The 23,404-nt window shown below is 41.6% G+C and overlaps 1 protein-coding gene across 1 annotated transcript in view; it reads left to right on the top strand.

Moving 5' to 3' along the window:
• Positions 1-4,650: 4,650 nt before the first annotated feature.
• The window catches only part of GRK7 (G protein-coupled receptor kinase 7), a 36,184-nt gene continuing 17,430 nt past the window's right edge, over positions 4,651-23,404 (top strand). The window contains exons 1-2 of the mRNA XM_018560367.1: positions 4,651-5,256; positions 19,683-20,120. Coding sequence (XP_018415869.1) covers positions 4,651-5,256; positions 19,683-20,120 — 1,044 coding nt within the window. The remainder of the gene's footprint in view (positions 5,257-19,682; positions 20,121-23,404) is intronic.

Here is a 23,404-nt window from a genome sequence, read left to right as displayed (position 1 = left end):
CCTTGCAAAGCTCAACGCATTAAACAAAGTCCAGATTTGCTATGGCACTCAGTAAAGTAATAGAAGCCAACCACAAACTTTGTACATAAAACTGAGCAGATTTTTAACAAAATAAAAAGTTTAAATACAATTGCAAATTAGAGGAATGTTGATCTGGTGAACAACCTTTTGACCTCTGCAGTTATAATCAAAGAAGATAATTGTTGGATAGTTGGGAACATTTAAGATAATATCCCCCTTGTTTATCCCTGGTGAATGTGTGCAGTACACAGCAAGCCTAGAAAAGGTCAGACAATGCTTTCCTGCAGCACTTTTTCCTGGCACTTCTCAGTATTACCCTGGTGGCCATAGTAATTATGTAAGAAAGGAATTCCCAACAGGTTTATGCAGTGTGGGTAAGCAAAGAGCAGACAGGATGTATAAAGTGCAGTAACCTATAACCTTGCAGATGACGTGAGTTCTTATCCTGTGGCTTTCAGCATACATATTTTTATTCCTCATTATAGTGTTTTACTGAATACATTCACAAGTGTCCTCTTTGCAAGCTGGCAGTTTTGCAATAGTGGAAAGGAGGCAAGACATACAGTGCTATGGGCTGTAAACGTCTTGACAATGTTGCGCACAGTGGACACAGGAACATTAGGATCTCTGGAGATGGCTCTGTAACCTTGAGATTTTCCATGCTTTTCCACAAAAACTTGGAATGCAATTATTTCTTGCAATTTGGAGAATGTGCCAATCATTTTGTCCGGTCCATTTTTGGAGTTTTGCGTGGAATGTGTCAGATTTGGCTTTTTTATTCTCCACGTTTTTATGTCAAACTACTACAAATAAAAGAAATAAACATGAGAATGCCTAAACGTTTGTCATAGCAACAATTTTCTGCGCGAAGTGGTGCATTATCTGACAGAAATGCAGGGGTGCCAATAGTTCTGGCCATGACTGTAGAATACAGCACTTGTATATACAAGATGCACCAGAAACCCAACTAGGCTTAAATCGCCATTCTATAACAAATATTAGCCATGGCTATAGTTCTATTCAGCTATGAGAGCAGAACATAGAAACCAAAAATACATGTCTTTATGTCATAGTCTCCGTGCTGTTGACTCTATAGTCTTCCGTGTTGCAATTGCTGTGAATTATACAGTCCGGCGTTATTTTGATGTCCTTGCAGATTGTGTTTTGCTGAACAGCTGCAAGATCTCTGCTAGACGCGTTCAGTGCCAGCTACAGCATCTTAAAAAAGCTGGTGCAGTAACAAAGGTTTCGAAGAAAAATAACATAATGCATGACGTCCTTAAAGCAATCCTAGTCGAAGATTGACTTTGAGAGGTCTGCTTTACTGCTCTCATAAAGTTACACCTTGGAAATACTTACCTCTGCTGGATCAGGCTCCATTTGCATTCAGCCAGCTGGTAGCTGCTTCTCTGACCTTTTCGATTTCTCCTTGATGGCTGAACGCGGGTTCTGTGTCAGGCAAAGGCACTAATAGGCTACTTAGGTGGACCAGGAGGGAGGATGCTGTAGCAACCATAAGTACTTTAAACCGGTAAGATACTTTTATGTCAGCAACAGGGGAAGCAATGGACTTTAACTCAGGGCAAAACTTTTATTATCCCTTGCAGTGGAGATACCCCCACATTACAAGGGTTAACTGCTTGTTTTTGTCTAGGTGCTTAAAAATACCCAAAAACCTCACCTGAACTGCTGAGCTTGGCTCCCTGCTTCTCTGGTCTCTGAAGCCTGTCTCCTACACTGCAGCATTGGAATGTTCCTCAGCGTCCTTGTCTATACACTGTTTAGAATGTGATGATTTCTGGGACCTTAGACTGCTGCAGCGCAGGGGGTGAGAGGCTGGATCGACCACTCTAAGGCTGCGTTCACACCTGACCGTTTTGTAGCGCGTCCTACGCTCGACGAACGCGCTACAAAACGGTCAAAAAAATAAATAGCATTGTAGTCAATGCCCTCGTTCCCACCTAGGCGTATTTCCGCCCGTCCCTAACGCCCTACAAAACGGCCCACGCCTGAAAAGGTCCCGGGACTACTTTGGGCCAAGTAGCCTTTGGAATCACGCAACTTTTTTTAGTTCGAATCGCTGTAAAAAACCCGCGTGACGGTCGCGCGACAGACGCGCATATTACAATACGCCTAGGTGTGAATGGGGCCTAAGAGCAACCTGGCTCGGGAGGATTGAGTTAGTACAACTTTTTTACAACAACGAGCAGTTAACCCTTGAAATGTTTTTCCCGGAGTTCTTTTTTAAGGTCTACTTTAGTGTCAAGTTCATAAATATAGCAGCGTTTAAATAAAATGTGCTGTTTTAGAGAGCGGCCTCGTGACATAATATATTTTGAAAGGAATGTATAGATTTTTATGGTATTACTTTATAGACATGATAAAGAGATCAGTGTGTGGTAAGTAATTTTCTCAAATGAATCAATATTCTCAGTCTCATCAATGTTTAACAAGCTTGTTTCTTTGTATAGTTTGTAAATACATATTATATATGGGGGGATGCTTAGTTGTTCTGCATCTTGTTTGTCACTGCTACACAATGGTTGTGCTTTACTGATTCTTCTCGCAATGCAAGTCTGAGTCAGCTGACTCACCAAGATCAATGCAATTCTTGTCTGCCTGATATCTAAACTCTAAAGTTTTTATTAAAAAAACAGGAAACGTCACTATGTAGCTGGTTTGCCTCTAGTGGATCATCTACAATTCTCTATAGTTTATAGAATAACAAACAAAATGGAAAAACATGCATTAAGAATGTTACTTACAGCAATAACTGAGCGCAATTTGGCGTAACATTTATCAAGGTTTTCTAATTTCACTGTCATTGGGGTTGATCTTCTAAAGCATCTTCACTTTGCAAGGGAATTTTCACTTAGCTTAGTGAATGTGGTGAACGTTCACTTTGCAAAATAATACCAAATCACTTGCAAGGAAAATGGAAAAAAACTTAAACTTTGCCTGGACATGATTGAATGATAGAAGTCAGCAGGGCGTCTCCGCTTTCACTAAAGCTGGTCACACACCTATAGATTATCTGCAGATATTCTATGGTCAGATGGAGAAAGATTCCTCCAGCTACCCTAAATTGTGTGGATGGAGGAATGCCTGCATCCAATCAGGTTGTTTGGGTATTTATTCCAGCCACTGGGGCTGACTAGCAAGATACTGAAGCTTGGCCCAGTGGGAGATTCCTCCATCCACACAGTTTAGCGTGCATGGAGCAATCTGTTGCACTTTTTCCATCTGGCCATAGAAAACCTGCAGACAATCTATAGGGGTATGGCCAGCCTAAGCTAAGTAAAAATTCCCCTTCAAAATGAATATGCTTTACTCCAAGCGTAGGCAACCTTGATGCAGCTGTTGTGAAACTACAAGTCCCATAAGAAATTGCAAGACTGCAGGCATTATACCCTATAGTGTGTTCATTTTTGCTTATTCAACTTCCCAGTCTTCTTGGAAACACTGCATGGACTCTTGATTGAGAGAATGTACGTTGGTTCAGCCAGGCAAAGCTGTGGCGTCAGCAGCTTTGGACACAAACTAGATCCCCTTGCGGCAGCAGGTCTGAAGTTACATAATCACTGCAAAAATAATGTAAAATATGTGAATCACTGAAAATATAGTATATTTACCAGAGTAATAATTGGTGATACAAGAACAATGACATCTAATGACAATAATAAAAATACTGCTGCTGTTCTCTCATAGTACAGTCTGATTAGACTAATTGGCAACAGGACAAACTGAGTGGCTTAACCATTATCTCATCGAGTGTTCAACTGGGTTGTTGCTTGTACAGCAAGTGCACGAATAGCCCAGATAGCTATTAAAATAGGAATATTCATCAAATCTCACAGAACTGGACAGTGCTATTCATCACGCATGGTGTCGGATTCCTCGCATCACCTTTCAACATCTCATGGAGTCAATGCCAAGAAGAATCGCCGCAGTATTGAAGGCAAAAGGTGGCCCAACGAAGTACTGATGGGGTGGTCATAATAATCTGGCCACTCAGTGTATATAAGGAATATGATCAGACCTGACAGGGATCTAGGCATTGCACCCCATTCTCCCTCTACCCTGCCCATAGATAGGAAAAAATGTCTTGGCTGGAGGTATAGCTGCATTAACTCCTCCGTATAACATTTTTAGTTATTTGGGGAAAATAGTATGATTATGTGGTGACGTAACAGTGCAGTTTAACCACCAGACTGTGAATGGTAACCTATTATTTTAATCAAATTGTTGTGTATCTTTACCATTTTATTAGCGTTCACATTTTACCAGGAAGGTACACAACTGGTCCTGGCTGTCCTGCTCTACCTTGTACATGTGCTGGATTCCCACTGACTCTCGTAACGCTCCTTGCTGTATGTAATCGGCAGCTATAGATAGCAAAGGAAAAGCTCCTTACAGCAGAGAAACCTCTTACTAGTCACTTTCCACAAATGGTACAAGCAAAGGTCTTAATGAAAATCCCTCAGTGGTATTTAATGCTAACTGTTGCTGGCACCTGTGTCACAGTGGCTGAGGAGGGAGAAGCGAGTCCCAGGGATAGAGGGTAGAAGTCCTGTGACCTCTGTCCCAGCACGGCGTATTTCTCATACTTGCTAAGACTCAGTGGCAGCCATGTGTGATATGGGAGGACTAGATAATCTTATAGCCAACACAGCTTACCTGCAGGCCAGGAAAAGCAGTGAGGGGGACCTGAGAGAGTTGCAGAAAAGGCGTAAGAGCCTGTCTTTGCCTCCAACGGATGTTTGTCGCAAGGAGATAAAAGACACCATTCCTGTTGACTTCCAGAGCATCTGCGTGGAGCAGCCCATTGGACGACGAGTGTTCAGGGACTTCTTGCTCTCAGTACCAGAGTACCTGGTAGTTCAGGAATTCCTGGACGAAGTTAATGACTGGGAGCTGGAGGAGGGCTCTGCCAAGGAGCAGCTACTACAAGTTTTGATGATCAAAAGGTTTAAACAGGACTCTGGGGAACGCCTGCCTTGTTTTAGTGAAGACCTTTCCAAACGCTTTCAAAATGCACAGGGCGCTGAGATCCCACCAATGGTTCTGCTTGCCAAGGACGAGGCAAATGCCTACCTTGGAAAAGAGCCATTTGAGGCCTACCAAAACAGCGACTACTATGACAAATTTCTCCAGTGGAAAGCCTTTGAGAGGCAGCCAATCACCCATAAATTTTTCTATGAATTTAGAGTGTTGGGGAAAGGTGGCTTTGGAGAGGTAAGAACACTTGATATCACAATTCTGCAATATACAATATAATGCACTGTACATCTCAGTGTTGTTATGCCAGGCTGGATGTGTTGATGATTCAGAAAATATTTAAAAATGTATTGTGTATTCTGTAATGGCGTGTATAGCATGAGGCCCACTACTTTACCAATGGAAGCGCAAGCTAGTTTTTGTCTTAGTAATTTATGATTGTGCATTCACACGGGTACAGGTCAAAGGACTGAATAACGGTGCTTTGGCGATATAAGCTTCATCTTTTACTTGATGGATTGGTTGTTGCCCAAATAAGTAGATCCAAAGGATGATCATCTATTTAAAGAAGGATTATAGGGACTTTTTATTATCAGAGCCTTGCCACCAAAAAAGCAAACATGTTGAGAGTGTGTAGCCTTGGAGGGGCAGCCCACCTAATCTGATATTTCAGTTTTTGGTAGACACTGGAGAGCTAAATCACCCAACAATCTCTTACATCTCTTAGCGATCCTGTTGGTGAGATATCCGTGTTTTTGTTTTTGGATCAACACACCTACTGTAACCCACTATCTGAGCTGGTTTTTCTTTTTAATGAAATATGCATCCTGAGGTACTGAGATATCTAAGTTGGGTAGACTGACCCTTTTGCCTCCCAACAATTCTGTCTCAGCTGCTGGTGTCCCAGTCTGCTTTTGGCCATCCTGAGACACACGTTTGCTTAAAGGAAATTGGTCCTTTAAAGAAGATATTTCATTATCTGCATTATGTAAAGGGGGTTCTGCTGGCATTTACAGTTCTGTGTTAAAAAAAAAAAAAAGATCTCTGGTGAATCCTCTTTATTATGGATGATTAGAGTCCCACCGGAAATAATAGAATTCACTGTAGGCAAACCCAAATCGGTGACACCAGTCATATAGGATTGGTGTAAATAGTGCACAGAGCAAAATTATGCTGAACACTATAATTACAACCCCAACAATGATCAGAATACAGCTTTTTTTCAGAATAATGGTCCTATACATATTAATCACATGAAACTTCTTATGTTGATACATGAATATGACTAAAATTGCTTTTACATAACTTCATGTAAATGGTGTAATATGGGCTTGGTTGCTCTGTAATGACTGGCTGCCATCTTATATGCATAAATAACTTAATATAATAATTAATCTTAAACCAGCCATAGAATGGCCCGATGAGCAACCAGAATCTGAGATTAAAAACATTTATGTATTTGAGACATTTTGAGGACTTTATTAATGGTGATAAACCTGCTGTACTAAGCAGTAATGACTGGTATGTGCCATGATGGTCGCTATTTTCATATGTAAGAGTAGAAAATAATAGTCACATAGTTGAAAATACAGAGTGTTGCGGCAAATTTCAGGGATATCTGAGCACCAAGAGCACACCACACTTATACTGAGAATAAAGCAGTTATTCTTGTCACAAAGAAAGATGCCAAGTTTTGGTCACTGTTGCCTTGATGAAGGGATCATTTTAGTCCCCATTCACATCATAGTGTATTGGGAACGCCGGTCAAACCCGCACAAAAGTGCAACCTTTGATGCTTGTTTATGAAACGTGCATCAAATGCAGAATGCACTTGCGGTGCCATTACTAGTTAATGGCACCCCAAATGCGTTTGAGCAGATGTGCTTTTTTCCTGCACATTCGCATACAAAAGAACACACATGAACATGCAGGAAAAAGCTTGGAACGCATGACACAGAATTTGCTACTTGCACTATTTTCCCACATTTTGCGCACGCTAAGGAATCTATTGAATTTCAATGGAAATGCGCACCAAACTCGGGAAACGTGCAGGAATGCACATCACCACAACGCACGTTCCCGCTAAACTATGGTATGAATGAGGACTAAAGGCCTGAAATGTTGCAGCTTTCTTCATGACGAGAGAAAAAGTTTTCCCTTGGTATTATCATGGCACAATGGTAATGCTTGGATATCCCGGAGTCTCCCGAATACCAATGACTCTTTACTGCAGCACCCTTTTACTATTTGGTCTACACACTGCACGGAGTGCGTTAAATGATATAATCTTTTGTGTTTTGGCAAGAAACGCATGAGTTGTGCCTTAGTGGATTGAGTGCACAGTGTGTATTGGTACATGGAATCTATTAGAATTCCTTATAATAGCAGTCTTTGACTATACTTGATGTAATCCCAGATTTTGTTGCAGATTGTGGCCATTCAGGGTCATACACATTACAAGAGCATTACAATTATTACATAAGTCTATGGAGACAGATTGCTTAGCTGACTATCAGAGACATTGGGCCCAATTCATTACTTTATAACACGTGCTATTTGCCATAACAACTGTAATGTTCAGCCATGTGACTGCTGCTTTCATTTCTTATTGGTTCTCACTGCTAAAAACAAGGGTCACTGTAGCAAATAGCGATCATTATAGCTTGGTTTATTGAGCCTATTGTATGAAGAATGTGAACATTTACTGTACAATTCTCAGATTTGCATCAGACAGTGATAGCAATGAGATACAAATCTGTATGACTGCATGACAATGGAGAGAGAAATGAAAAGCAAAGGCCCATAGTCACTGGAATCGCCATATTGCTGGCAAGCCTCAACTTTCCCCATAAACGTTTAAGTTCAGAAGGAGACTTATAGGATTTCTTTTGCAAGAGCATCTACAGCACTAGATCACCACCAGAGAAACTCAAGTGTGTCACAAAAATCAGACTTGGCTTACTTATTCTTCTGTGCTGTGTTCTCCAGTTAAGTGGGCAACGCCATTTAAGAATGTATGTTGTATTTTAGTGTGGCCTGTAAAACCGAGAAGTATGTCCATGGCCGAATTTTTGGTGTCAAGCGTATTTGTGTGACATCTCAGGTGACATCTTGCACGGTACTAAATGGAGCTTGTGTAAAATCCACAGGATCCTGCAACATGACAATGGTGAGTATCCATCAAGGGGTTAAGGTTATATAAGATGGATTAGTAGGCTGTTTAGGGTTACAGGGAGGGTTAGTTTGAGGGGCCTTAGGGCTATTCTAGAAAACTTGTCTGTTGGCAACTCACCAGCGACAGGATCTCTAAGAGGGCCCCCTCCAACTTCTAAACCGTTGCTCTGGCTGAAGCAATCAACCATCGCGGTGTTCCTTCATCACTGCGTCCTTGCTGTTGAGGGAGATTCTGCCGTGTTTCAGAGAGCAAGGAAGCAGTGCTGTTAGGGTCCCTGGACTGACAGGGAGTCACTACCATCAACAGGATCACTAGTGTGACATGGCCTTCAGGGCACGGTATTACCCCTGTATCGAGAAGCTACCAGTGCCTATCACTCAGCATTATAAGCTAATTTGTTTTTAAAATATCCTGTACTTTTCAATGTTAAAAAACCACAGCGCAATTGTTTGCGGTCTGACATCCACCTAAAGAGATATTGCCGTCCATTCTTTCTAGATAGGATTGTGATCTCTGCCATGTCTTTTGAATATACAAGACCAGAACTGTGTAAAAAGTTCACTTGCATCTATATTGGGGTTAACTTGATATTGTGCTAGATAAGAACTGTGTGTTATATGCAATACATAGGGACCCACATATAAACCTTCCACCCAGCGTAAAAATTAGCAAATGTTGTTCTCACAACATTACCGCCACTAGATGGTGCAAAGGTGCATAGGGACTTCTATGCTCCTCAGTGCCATCTAGTGGCGATAATGCTATGTGAACGGCATTCACCTACAGGGTTATTCACAAAAGGGTGAAGAGTTTGGAGAAGGCAGGAGAAGTGAACAATCTAGGACAACATAGCTGAACTGGAAAGTGAGCTGAATTGGAAAATGTTTCCAAATCAGCTATGTTGTCCTAGATTGTTCACTTCTCCTGCCTTCTCCAAACCCTTCACCCTTTTGTGAATAGAGCTGCTAGTTTTACGCTGGGTGGAAAGCTTATACATTAGCCCCATAGTGTACTTAATGTCATCATGTCTCATCTATCCTCTCTCAGCTACAGGCCTGTTATGTGTTGAATGTCTGAAAGGAAACTGTTGCCCATTACAACCATTATGATTTCAGCTACAGTTGTTGCAGGGCAGATATGGATAACACTGAGTAAAAAAAAAGATTAGGCACTTTTTATAATAGAGGACCCTTGTTTAAGGTGCAGAAACAGTAAAATAACTGCACGGTGTGGTCTGTGCTCCTACACATCAGACTAGTTCATCAATGGCAATTTAGTATCATAGCACGGCAATGGTATATTGTGTAATTTGGTTATTGTGTATCAAAATACTGATTTATGTAGGGCTGTAGTGGAAGGGGGAGACCCCCTCAGAGCCCAGAACTGACTTTGAGATCCCCTTCCACGTTGATTGCAGGGAAATAACATCAAAGACATTTAGGGGCATATTTATAAAGAAGTGAATCTGACATTCACTAAACATTTACTGCAGGTAAAAATTACCAGGTGCATGTGTTTTTAAATGCCAGTAATTGGTTCATCACCAGTAAATGTTTGGTGAAAGTCACATTCACTGCTTTATAAATATGTTCCTTAAAATACAACATAAGTTGGGTGATTGAGCTACAGGTGATACGGAGTTGTGTTTTACATTTCATAGACTAAAGCTGGCCATACACTGCATGCAGCAGTTGGATTGCATATTCAATTTAATGTGACCCTATCAGGAGTGTTAAAATGTCTACAAAGAATACCCTGCAAAAGAAGATAACAAATACTTATCTTTGAATGAATCATCCGCTGAAGTCTTCTGCATATCCGACACTATTGTGAGTGTTGAGCTCCTAGTCCTCCTAGGCACTCACTGGTTCTTCTCACTGACCTTAATGTAACTACTGTACTTTAGAAAAAATGTGTTGAATGAATTATACATGAATGGCCTATATGAAGGTATTGACTTGGAATGTGTCTGTTGTGCTATGTGCGAGATATTCCTGGTTGCTGCCTATAATTAATATAGGTTTATCTCTGTGCCGCACATGTACACTGTGTGGGGCTGAGAATAGGACTAGCAATGAGCTAGAAGGCGAAATGTCTCTCCTTGAAATGGCTGTACATCAATACAATTAAGCCAGACTGAAAAAGTTGCCGTCCCCCGCTCCCTTCTCTAATTCCCACTAATCCTCTACATACGGTACAGATTCCCTGCTGTGAAAAGGAACATTTCTGCTGGTAATTACAAGGGTTAGGAGGTGACTGCATCCACATTCAGGAACAATTATATGGACCTGTCAGGTTTCAGATGAGCTGGCTGACAACAAGTAGCTTAATGGAGCTGGAAATCCACCGAAGGCTATAGAGCCAATCTCAGGCTGGCTGCTGAAATTCCTTGACGTTATGGCAGCTATTCGACTCATGCAAGACTAAATATCACACTTAGAAGTGAGCCTGATAAAGTGCTGAAGGTAACAACAGTGGTGTAGTGCCTGCAAGTGCCAATGTATTCTTCAAGTTGGTCCCTGTATCCCTGATGCCCCCCCCTAGATCTTAAGCCCAGTCTGTACATAGGCTCTTAATTTATCTCCAACTCACAATTAAGCTTTTTCCCCGTCTTAGCATGAAGCCCCATCTTTTATTTCAACTGTTAAATGCTAGAGCCTTTCTTGCCCCCTGAGGCCCTGGGATTAGAAAGTTAAGTGGCAAGGGGGTGAGGGTTAGCACTGGGAGTGGGCAGAGCTTATCAACTTGGGGTAAAGTATAAACCCTTTCTATAGCCAGGGTTTAGGTTCCAAGCTTCAAAAGGACCTGTAACATTAAGGGAAGCTGTCACCCAGGGTTAAGTCCCATCAGATACCTTTAGATACCCACTAGTATTTTACCTTTCCAGTGTACCTCTCTTAAAGCAGACCTTCCATTAAAATGTAAGGTCAGCTTTACTGACATCCCCCCTTCCCAAATAGCCTAAAACAGCCTTTGAAAAACAAAGTTTATACAAACAATAAAAAAGACACAGGTGACATCACTGTGCTTCACCACCTCCTCACAGAAAAGCTTACTGTTCAAAATCCCACATGAATGAATTACAACTGATTGCAGAGGGCATCCTGGTAGGATTGTGAGAGCTCAGCTTTTCCTGGAGGCAGCAGTGAGGCATGGCGATGTCCTCTATGCCTCTCCGAAGCTGGGCAGAGAAGTTTTATTTTTTTAAAGAAATCCACATTTATCACAGGCTTTTAAAGATACTGGATGGAAGCTTTACATGGAAGGTCCACTTTAAGCTATGAAGAACTCCAGGCATAAATATGCTTTACCCTTGCAGTGGGGCTACCCCCGCACTGCAAGGGTTAAGTGCTTGGCGAAAATAACAAAGATATACTCACCCGAACATCCAACTTGCCTGGCTGTTAGACCAGTCCCTGGAGCCAATCTCCCCCTTTACTCCGGCGGTCTAAGGTGCTTCATTACGTTCTATACAGTGTAGTGGGAGAGAGGATGATGAGGGACAGTCCATTGCTGGAATGTGCATGCATCTTCCTGCTGCCTTCATTCTGTGGGTCTGTGCTTTGAAAACCTCTCCTGTTCCTTCTTACACATTCCTCACCAGTTAGTTATCAGACCATCAGTAGGGCCACAATGACATGAGGAAGCAAAGTCCTACTCCCCTATCCAAGATGGCCACCACACAGAGACATAGTGCAGAACAAAGTGTAGTTAGCCAATAGGTTGTGTAAACAGATACTAAATATGTAAGGCTTCAAGATTATGTGCCCCTAAAAAGGCAACACACTATGTTACCCAAAACTGTCCATCAGCAACACTTTAAAAGCTGTTACAGCTCATTCAATTACAGTAAACAGTAAATGATGGTCCTAGAATGAACTTCCTCAGCATGTAGAAATTATTGGGTAATTTTACAGCCACCAAAATCACTTCTACAAGAAAGCCAGCAGTTCAGAGAAAAACATGTATACTACTTCCTAACCGCTATAGCGGCTTGGAGTTTGTTTGCACATCAGATCTGCTCCGCCGCTATCTTGTGAGATTTAACATTCTTTTCAGTCCCTGTCTGGAATCTCACCAGGAGTGTAACATCACCCCTTACTGTACAGAAACCAGGGGAAAGGTGAGTATAATAATTTTTTCTCCATGGGTTTTTCTTAAGACTATGATTTGTTGTAGGGTAGGGGGCTCTGATCATTAAACCTTCCTTTTTAGTGCAAGGTCTGTTTTAAGTGATGTTTTGAAGTGCTGAATGATAGTTTAGCCAATTAGATCTAACTGTCACCGAGCTATACTTGTTGCAATGTATGAAGGCACTAGGACTACAGTAATTAGTAAAAGCTCCATGCAGGCACGGGTTTAGTTATGTCTTCCTGCTTCAAACAAGTGCATAGAAAGGCTTCCACTGACCTCACAGCAGAATATTTATTGGATATCAATACCGGCCAGTGTCTCCCAAAGTTTGAACAAGTCCTCAATGATGGTAGATGGACTAGATGAAACTCAGAAATGAAGACAGCTTTGCTAGTTATATCTGTAATTACAGATTACATTGTAACCCATGGGAATAAATCTTTTCCTCACTCTCTGTAAAATTAATAAACAGTAGACCATCTTTGGTGAATCTTTGTGTATAGGCATTTACTTCAGCTCACTATCAGCTTCCTTTGTTATCTGTATCCTTTAGGACCAGTGTCAAATGGCTTTTTGTTCATTCCATACAAGATTATAGGAATGCAAAGCGCTCCCATACAAGACTATAGCGAGGCAAAACCCGCTTGAAGCAGGTCAAATGCAGGTCAGAAGAAGGCCAACTCCAGGTCAAATGCATCTGTCAATGGATTTTGAATGATGTCAGCAGCATCTCAAATTGATGCCATCTATATAAACCCAAAGGCTCTTAGCAACTAAAATGGCAACCTAACTGAAATAATTACCACCGTCAGAGTAGGATTGTTTTATCGCAGGTTTATCACAGGTCTTAAGCGATGTTCTGGTGGGGCAAATGCAATGTGGGTGGGCAAATGTAAGCAGATGTACGTCACCTTATATCCGCCCACATCCGGGTCCATTCCGGTTCTGCTTTTACTTACTTGACCGGAATTGGGTGGATATAGGCGGATGCATGTCTGTTTACATCTGGCTGCCCATTAGGATTATGTGGGTTAATTTATTCTCGAGTTAAAATTGGAATGGACATGGATGTCGTATACTGTATGAGACATCCATTTCCATTTTGATCCAACTTAACGGGATCATTCTAGGATCCCCTGCTGAGAATGAGTGGAGGGCGCTTGTGTGAAAAGGGCCTAAGATGGAGAGTATATCTAATGTCAAAATATATTTTTTGGATAGATTGTTGAGGGGTTAAAGACTGCTGGATATCAGTTTCTTTTTATTGTTTTCTGTGTCCCTGCAGTAGACTCTATTTGACATGATAACCACTGCCACAGGACTAAAAGTGAGAAAAAAATCAAACATTTGAAGTTGTCACCAGTAAGGAAATAGATGGGATATCTCCCAATGGGGACACTGGTTCCAGTGACAAGCATCTAAGAGGGCATTTATCACATTTTAGAGAAATTTCCTCTTACTTCTTGCTGTACCAACATGACGAATTAATGGGAAATGGCACACAGATGGCAAAATATGACAGTGGTTTGTAACTCTTCCCTACTGCAGCTAAAGCTGAAAATATATACAGTATATTGCTAATATGCATGAACTAACTAATATATTAGTGACACGTAGTCCTGAATTACTTTGCTGCTTACTTTGCTGCTGCTGCCAGCATTCTGACAACTTTACACCCAGCAGTGCTCATAGCATAGAGCTCATTCGGTCAATGACAATCTCCATTCTGAATCCTCCTGCAGTGGTCCTGGGGATGGTCTTACTAGGCGCACAAGGCCTAGTAAGAATGTTGCTGTATAGCCCAGGTCATATGAATCATTTGTAAGCCTCAGCGAGGGGTACTCATCTTCTCAATGTTTTCAGCGTGCAAAAGTGGCTGATTTTCTGACAAGATTTGCCATATGCTGGTAACTGTTGGTAAATATAGAATATTGATGCGTTTTAGATCTATAAAAAAAAAAAGTTTTATTATAATTCCCTATACTTTTTTAGATTCAGTAATAAAGATATTAACAATATCTTATCAATTAGAGATTCATAAGAATCTAAAGAGATGAATTGACATGGGGGATGTACCCATAGAGGTGTACTAATAAAAAAGAATGCAGAAAACAACAGTTTTAATATTGTGTCTAGATCGTAACGACCTTCAAGAACTTGTGTTTACACCAGCAATTTAGATGGAAGCCACAGTCATCCCAATGAGTGCTGAAGCAACAGCAGGCTGGTCTTGGATTTCAATACATTTTCTCATTATGAGCAAAACACGTCTCTCAGCAAAACAATACCCTTTAGCCATTGTCTACCGATAAGTACTTGGAGATACAATGTTCTGGTTTTGTGGATAAGTTAAGTGTATTTATAAAATCTTTGTCAAGATGCAAATAACTTCTTAGTGTAGTGCTCTTTATGTAATGCATCCTCTGTCCAATCCATGCAGGGGTTGATTGAAATTCACTTTTGAAGAATCATTTTTTTGGCAACTGCAAATATTATCAGAGCCAAGTTTCTGCTGTCCTTCATCACTTTGACCCTTTCCATTCGCATAACACCACAAATTGCCCGTTCTGGTCTGCAATAAATGGCATTTATCAAATTAGAACTAGTAGAGTTAGAACTAGTTCGAATTAGAACTAGTAGAGAGAACTATGTTAGAATAGCAGTAGAAGAGTTTTAGAATATCAAGCATTAAGGGCTAGTTCACACTTACTGCAGAATACCACCAGCTATAGAGGACTACAAATCCCAGCAATAGTACATTATAGTATAATGTACTATTGCTACATTCCTCTATAGCTGCTGGTATTCTGTACTGCGCCGCTGTATAATGTACTATATTGCACACTACACTCTTTTTTTACTTCCACCGCGCCAAGCTTGCTCCCGTGATGGACTACAATCTCAATAGAAACTAGTAGTCCATCACTGGAGCCTTTTTTTTTTTATCCGATTAATCGAACTAAATAATGGGCTAACTAATCGATTATGAAAATAATCGTTAGCTGCGGCCCTAGTGTCAGTGCATTGAAGTCAATGGCTCCGCAGCCACATCCTCCGGCTGCAGTTCGATTGCCCAGACCGGAACGCGTGGCACATCAGTGCCTGCGTTCCAGTGCAGTCAGAAGAAACGCTGCATGCACTATTTTTTCTGAATGCAGCAGACCGGAATCGCAGGCACCGAGGGCGTGGCTGCGCTGCCATTGACTTCAATGCACTGCTCCCCAAAACAAAGTGAGGCGGACAGAATGCCTTCCAGTGCGTTCGGGCCTTACAGCATGAGTGATGACTGAACCAGGATCCAAGAGTTACTCTAGACCAGCCCAACTTTGGCCATCCATCTGTGGTGAAACAACATGTTCGATTAGGCACTGCGAGTCTGACAGCCACAGGCATGACTTCCAGGGGCAGATACATGATGGGATTTGTAGATTTTCTCTGTTTTCTCTGAGGACAGAAAAATCAAACAACCATTCAGGTCATCCATGATGCATACTGAGTACTCCAAAAGGTTTTCCACAAAGGACTGAAGATAAAACCATAGTATCTACAGCACTGGACCGGCCACAGCTTGTGAGTTATCTTTAAGTTTGTATGGGGGAAAAAATCTGAAATGTCAGAACCTATGAAGGGATATTTAGCTCTGGTTTGGATAGTTTCAGCTTTTTAGATAGTAGTTATGTATATAAAACCGAGCATATAAAGGATTTTTGGAAAGGGTAAGATTGAGGAATTATAAAGAGTATTTATTTTATTTCTTATTTAAGAAGGGCTGATTTGTTTTTAATTGATTTTGTTACTTGATGTCAGTAGTAAAATATGCCATAGGGCAGGTTTTCATTTTACATTAGGGGAAAGGTTGTTAGCACAAGTTGTTATCTTAAAGTTTACCTGAACTTTCAGTTCAAATCATCTACATGCATTCTATACACATCAAAATACAGAATGATTACAAGGTGATTATTGCCATGATTTCATATCCTGAATTAAAGAACAAGGATATGCAGTACTCCAGGTGTAGGGCATTTAGTGAAAATTGTTTGAGTGGTTATTAATGGTTAGTGGGTTACTGCACTGTGCATATAACTTGTTATCTCCTAAAATGAAGGGACTGTAAAGTTGGGTCAGGCAGTAAAGCCAAAACTTATATTGTAGAATTACTTAGTGGTTTCCTATAGCTACTGTGGTAACACGATCAGGCCGGATTCCCCACAAAGCCACGAGGCCCGGCCTCGGCGCGGCAGCGGTGTCCTTGTGGTGAAGTTGCGGGCGCCAGGCAGTAAGTTTGTACAAGTAGGACTAAATGTAGAGTGAGGGAAGCCGATTGTTTGTTTACATGTGATCTCGGAGATGTAAAAAGTCTGCAGCCTGTCCTCCTCCCCTCCCGCCTGCACTTACCTCTCTCCTCGCTGGCTCCGTCCTCTGGGCTCCGCCGCCGCCTCTCTCGTCACTTAAAAGTAACCCTGCCGCTCCGTGTAGACAGGGAGAGGGGAGAGCTGTGCTCTTCCTCTCTCAACTGTCACAGGAGTTCCAGCACAGTGCTTTATTGGAGGTGACTGTGTCAATAAAGAGAATCTGTCACCTCTAACTGCTATCACACAGGGTTATTATAAAAAAGTAAATAAGATAAATAAAAATCTAAAAATAATTACATTGATAAAAAAATTATTACATAAATAAAAATTAAAAAATAAGAAGAAATAATTAAAAAAATAAAAAGTGATAAAAAAGTTAAAAAAATAAAGAAACAGTAAAACAAAAATTGAAACTAACCCCGCCGCCCTGCCATCTGGTTGCCATTCTCTGGGGGGGGGGCATATTGCGGAACCTGGCCTTGGGGCGGCAGTAGAGAAATCCGGCTCTAAACACGATCTCTGCACTTGAGGTCTAAGTTCTTCACAAAGGCCAAGGCAATGATAAGCTTATCCCATTTCCCAGTTGGATCTTTTTAAAATATGTTATGTAGACTGCAAAAAAAGAGATTGGAACAACTCTGGCTGGGTTGGAACACCAAAAACTCCAGAATAGATGGACGAATAACCAGGAACTATGACAGGGGGGTCTCACCACAGCACTCCTTAGAATATTTTATATTTTACAAGCTATATTCCTCTCCTTTTGGCTAGTACAGTATAAAAATGAATATGATTGAATACATAACAATAGCAGCCTCAAATAATGATGTACATAAACTCTGGCTTCACATTTCGAGCACAAAATGCCTTTCTCTAAAATCTGGCCATTGCAGGGGCTCCATATGGTACAAATGTTATGAGAACATTTTCTTCTGCTTGATCAGCACTCTGCAGGTACCACTGTAGATTTGACTGTGCAGCCTTTGATAGGGCACAGGGGCCCCAAAGAATATGACAGCCAGGTCAGACGTGTCATATGAGAAGGAAGATTGGAGAGAAGAATCTCATTACTAGTGTGCGCACACGAGAGGGTGCTGACAGATTAGTAAATTATTAGATGCTGGACACAGGTGGAGTATAGTGATACAGTTTTTTTGGCAAGGCAGATGACTGGAGCATATGGGGCAGGGATTAGAAAAATATGGCAAGAAACAGAGTTAAAGAACAGTGCTATGTAGTGACAAGTGTTGTCCTGATGGGTTCTAAAGGTGAGTTTAAACCCTTTTTATGCAAAGGAACTTTGTGAAATCGGATTCACTTGCGATCATGGGTTATGTTGTTGATAGCCTCCACATGCCATTCCTGTGCATAGGTAAGCCTCCTGTTGGCCCCACTCGTGCAAGGATTACCAAAATTTGTCACAAGCATGGTTGTAATTTGACTGTACCTGCGGTCTCCCTAGTGATGAAGAGGGGTTTACAACAAAGGCCATGTTGAGCCTGCATAATGGTAGTTCTGCCACTTATCATAGACGCTCCTATTGGTTCTGGAGCTTAGATATTGCCAGGTACAATAGATGTCACACTGGATTAGAGTCAAATTTACAACTGCATTTATCATAGGAACAGGACGGTGACCACTAACACTGCAGATGAAAAAGACGAATTATGGGTCATGAGTTATGCTTTAGCAACACTGAAGATCTGATTGCAAGTAGCCTGGCTAAAAATTAGAGCTGTACATAGTATCCATGCTAAAATTATGCTTTTTACAGACCTGTACCATGAAATAATCAGCACTTACGTGTAGGTGTTGTATAAAGTGACTGCAAACTGCTCTATAGACTAGAATTTTCCGTAGATTTAGGATGCATGTGGAACAAAGAACTGCCCATCTATCGTTTCACTTAATAATGCCCAATTGTGCATGTTAATACTTACAGAGGAAGTAGAGAGGACAGACACTCCTAGTGCTGGCTTATCCTTAGTGGATAAATATACGGAACATGCCGCTATCAGCATCTGCTGCATCCATATACATAAGGACTGCTATCCAGTCTGACTATCTATCTATCTATTTCTATTAAGTATATGCAACCCTCAATGACGCCATTTCTCAACCAGGGGGACCTTTAAAATAATATTTAGGTCTTAGGGGAGCCTTACCAAATTATTATATCTGCGTCTCACGGTATATTGACATAATCAGTAAGTTGTAGATATAATATTAATTAAAAGAATTAGGGATGCACAGATACTTTTCCAGTACCAGTGCCGATACTTGGCATTTTCATGAGAACTACCAGGGTTGCAGCGGTTGCAGCTGGGACCTGGCTCTGGCGCTCCTCCGCTGTCCTGAAATAATTAGTCGATAATGTTTTAGATAATGATCATGATAATAAACAAAAATGTATCAGTACGCGTACTTGAAAGTACTCGGCAAGTACCAGTACTCGTACTCGCAAAACTGGTATCTGTGCATCCCTTTATTTATATTTATAAAAACAAAATTATACATTAAAACAGATGTACAAATCCCAGGAGCTTCCTGTGCTCCTTACAAATGACAGCTGCCTCATAACTTTTTAATTTTTCTCTATGTCTAGTCTTGGAGCTCAAAAGTACTGTACTTGGTATCTGTGCAACCCTAAAAATAATTAATAATGTGGTGTTGTTAGCATAGATAAGACCATGAACGGATTTATTTTTTTTAACATCCTCCTATTCTTAACCACAAAATTATTTTCAGTAATACAAATGAAATGATCAGTAAGTGAAGGGCCCTCTTGCATTGTTGGTCATTGGCAAAATGCCTCCTTAACTTTGTGGTTACTGGAAAACTGCCCCTTTTACATTGGTAGTAAATGGGAGGAATGCCCCTGGTCCTAGTTGAGAAAGGCTGATATATCTAAATAGATAGTGGATAGATAGATAGATAGACATAGATTTTACATTATTCTTTACATTTTAAGTCCTTCAAACAGTGTTGTTTTGTGTTTGCAGGTGTGTGCTATACAAGTGAAGAACACAGGTCAAATGTACGCTTGTAAAAAACTGGACAAGAAGCGTCTCAAGAAGAAAAATGGGGAGAAAATGGCCTTGCTGGAGAAGGAGATCCTAGAAAAGGTTCACAGCCCCTTCATTGTCTCTTTGGCCTATGCATATGAGAGTAAAACTCACTTGTGCCTAGTGATGACCCTTATGAATGGTGGAGACCTCAAATATCACATCTACAATGTTGGGGAGAAAGGACTAGAGATAAAGAGGGTGATATTTTATACGGCCCAGATTTGCTGTGGCATCCTGCACCTTCACTCTATAAAAATCCTATATCGGGACATGAAGCCAGAAAATGTTCTTCTAGATGACAATGGCAACTGCCGTCTTTCTGACTTGGGGCTTGCTGTTAAGGTGAAGGAAGGACAACCCATCACAACAAGGGTAGGTAACAAGCTCTTCTCTGGCAACTGACATGCCATTCCTGAAGAGGACTGAGCTATTTTCTTTCGTATTATAAGAGCAAGTCTTAATTCCTTTGGATTTGGCCTTCGCTAAAGACCTTATGTGGCTATTTAATTTAAAGGCAGATGGTAAGAAGATTTTGCCAATTAACCATTTGAGAACTACTTAGCTGCCAGTTTACATAATATATGAGACATTTATGCTAGAACACCTCTGTTGATATTGGCTTGTAACTCTTAATTTACTGCTACATAATCCTTATATGTGCAGGAAAGCATTTTTAGAGTGCCAGGCCTGGATGAGAGATGACCACATTAGGGGATACCATGATAATATAATCATCCCACACCTCTAATGCTGTCTTTTTTGTGGGCACAGGGATTCTAACACTTTTTCTGCTGATAGCTGTTCTCAAAGTGGGTCCACAGAAGCATAAACAAGTACAGTTATATAGGATTGTCAGATTGTGGAGGAGGAAGCAGAGCTCATTCAAGGAAGAGACTTGGCTTGCTTGTCTGAAAATATGAGGTTTAAGAGGTTTTTAGCAAATGCAGTGTACGCCAATATGTGAGAGGGAATTGCTGAGAAGTGGACAGGCTTCTAAGAAGATTTGGAGGCAAGACTGTAAGGAAAATATGAAAATGGAGATTATGCTTGGCATAGCATCTGAAACTAGCAAAAAGAGTATGGAAGAGCCAAACCGGAGAGAGCTTTGCCGGTCCAAATCAGAAGTTTTAATTTATTTATTTGTGTAAATGGCAGCCACTGGAGGTACTGACATGAAAAAGAGATGCATAGATTAGCTAGAACAGAAATGGGTCAGGCAGCAGGATTCAGCAAGATTTGATGTGATGCCAGCCTGATCATTGGTAGACTCCTGAAGTGTGTTGAAGACATGTTCTCGCATTTTAGTCAGGGGCGGACCTATGAGCGGCCCAAGACTGGGGGGCTCCACTGAGATCTGGTCCCTGGGTCCAGGAGGATTGTAGGTGGCATTGCCATTAACATTTTTAAATGTATTCAGCTGCCATGAGGTCCCGCTCTTGCTGGGAACTTCACTGCAGCCTTCTGGGGACCTCACAGGGGCTGTTTACAACGCCGGTCCGCAGATCACACTGCTCTCCAGAAGCCCCCACAGCTCCTCCACCATTCCCCACAGCTCCTCCACTGGCCCGCACAGCTCATCCAACGGCCCCTTCGCATCTGCCCCTGCCAACCTGGTGAGACCCTCCGCATCTGTCACTGCCAACCTGGTGAGACCCTGTGCATCTGCTCCTGCTAATCTGGTGAGACCCTCCGCATCTGCCCCTGCTGAGATCCTCCCCATCTGCTCCTGCTGAGACCCTCCATATCTGCTCCTGGTGAGACCCTCTTCATCTGCCCCTGGTGAGATCCTCCGCATCTGCCCCTGCTGGGCCCCTCCACATCTGCCCCTGCTGGGACCCTCCACATCTGCCCTCCTGATGCAGGAATCCCTAATCCCTAAAGATATAGGTGTGAATGGGGCCTAATACCGCTATTGCAATGAACTCAAGTGATTGGGATGATACAAAAAGGGAAGCTGATTTCGATAGTTGAAAAAGTTCTGCTTTTTAAAAAAAAATTAAATTTAGGAAAACCAGAGATCATGAAAAAGAGATAGAAGATAGTCAGGAAGAAGAAACAGTAGGGAAGTGAGATTATAACTAGGTTCACAGGAAGCCTCTGCAGCGTTAGTCACAATATAAAAAGCCACTCAGACCTACCTCAGTATCAGTTAGCAGGGGTCACAGCTCTCCAGAGGTGGACTCCCACATTGGGGCCTGGCTGGACCAATCAAGTAAGAGTTCATGGACTTTGCCAGAAGAGGACTCCCTAACCAGCCACTATACAGAAACAAATTGTAAAATGTACCACCCCTGGAGTCCACTCTACATTAAAGCCCTAAACCAGTATAACTATGTTTTCCTGGGAAATCAGGATAATAAAGATGCAGCTCACCTCCGTTACAGAAAAGTTAGGAAGAGGCTATGTTATACTTGGGGTAAACCTCATGGTCTGATAATACGTTTTTCCGGTTAAGATCATTTTTGTATCAGTAGCACTTCTTGTAAATATACAGTATTAGCAGGTCCGGTGCTGCCACTAGGCAAACTAGGCAGCCGCCAACGGCACACTGCTGACTAGGGCACAGCCTCGAGCACTAACCCCTCCCTACGGCACCCCCCAGGTCTATTTCAAATTGCAAAAGCAGGCTGGCTATTGCACCCACCCACTTAGCAGAGAAGCGGAACTGAGACAACTTTCTCTCTCAGGTCCGCTCCTCTGCTCAGTGGGTGGAGTTTCAATAGCCAGTCTGCTATTGGCTGTTTCAAATTAAAATAACCAATAGAGCAGTCTGGCTATTGCTCCCAGCTGCCTACATCTACCTGTTGCCTGCAAAAGCTAGCCAGTAGGAGAATGGGGCCACGCAGGGGGGGGAAGGAGATTGGGGGTTGTGCCGCGGGACGGGGCTGGGGGGTGCAAGTAGCTGGTCTTGCGTAGGGTGCAAAATAATCTTGCACCAGCCTGAGTATTAGGCAGTATTATGCAGTATCAAGTTCTGTTCAGCAGTTATAGATGTATGAGCAATATTGGCTCAAACAAGATTCATCCTCATTTAAACCCTGATGTTTGCAGAGTATTGATCCCCAGTGTTCTTTTTTCAGTAATAGCTTCTCTCTGAAATGTTTACTAATTGCTCCAACATTACTATACTTGGCAAAAGAGGATTGTAAAGTCTTTTTTTGTGAAAAATTCTAGCCAAGAAAAGCTGTGCCAAGTAACAATAAGATCATAATTATGTGCATATTAAACTTTTACTATTGGCTCATTCCTGAGGGACACTGTGTTCACTAATGAAATACTTGGTAAATTGCCATATTAAAAGAACATCTATTGACAAAAGCTGAGGTCATAACAAGCATAGTCTTTGCTATCTTCATAAACTGTGTACCATCTCACATGCTGCTGACTTTTTAATCATGGAAGGTATAATGGCCAATATGTTGTTACATTTAGCAGCCAATCAGAGCACATCTTATCTGACCTCAGTAAACTGTTGGTCTTCAATTTATTCTTTACCTTTTACTATTTTATAAGCACAGCCTCTTGGTAATTGCTGGCCCTGTGATAGCAGCCAGCCAGATCTATGAACCTATAAGATCAGTCAAGGTCTTTCTTGAGTTACAGTTGGTCTCTCTCTAATAAATCTGGCTCTTGGCCCTCTGATAGCTGTCAAAGAT

The sequence above is a fragment of the Nanorana parkeri genome, unplaced genomic scaffold, assembly GCF_000935625.1.
Source record: "Nanorana parkeri isolate BGI_ZX_2015 unplaced genomic scaffold, ASM93562v1 scaffold452, whole genome shotgun sequence".
NCBI classification, from domain to species: Eukaryota; Metazoa; Chordata; class Amphibia; order Anura; family Dicroglossidae; genus Nanorana; species Nanorana parkeri.
This window is presented reverse-complemented; position numbering and strand designations above follow the sequence as displayed.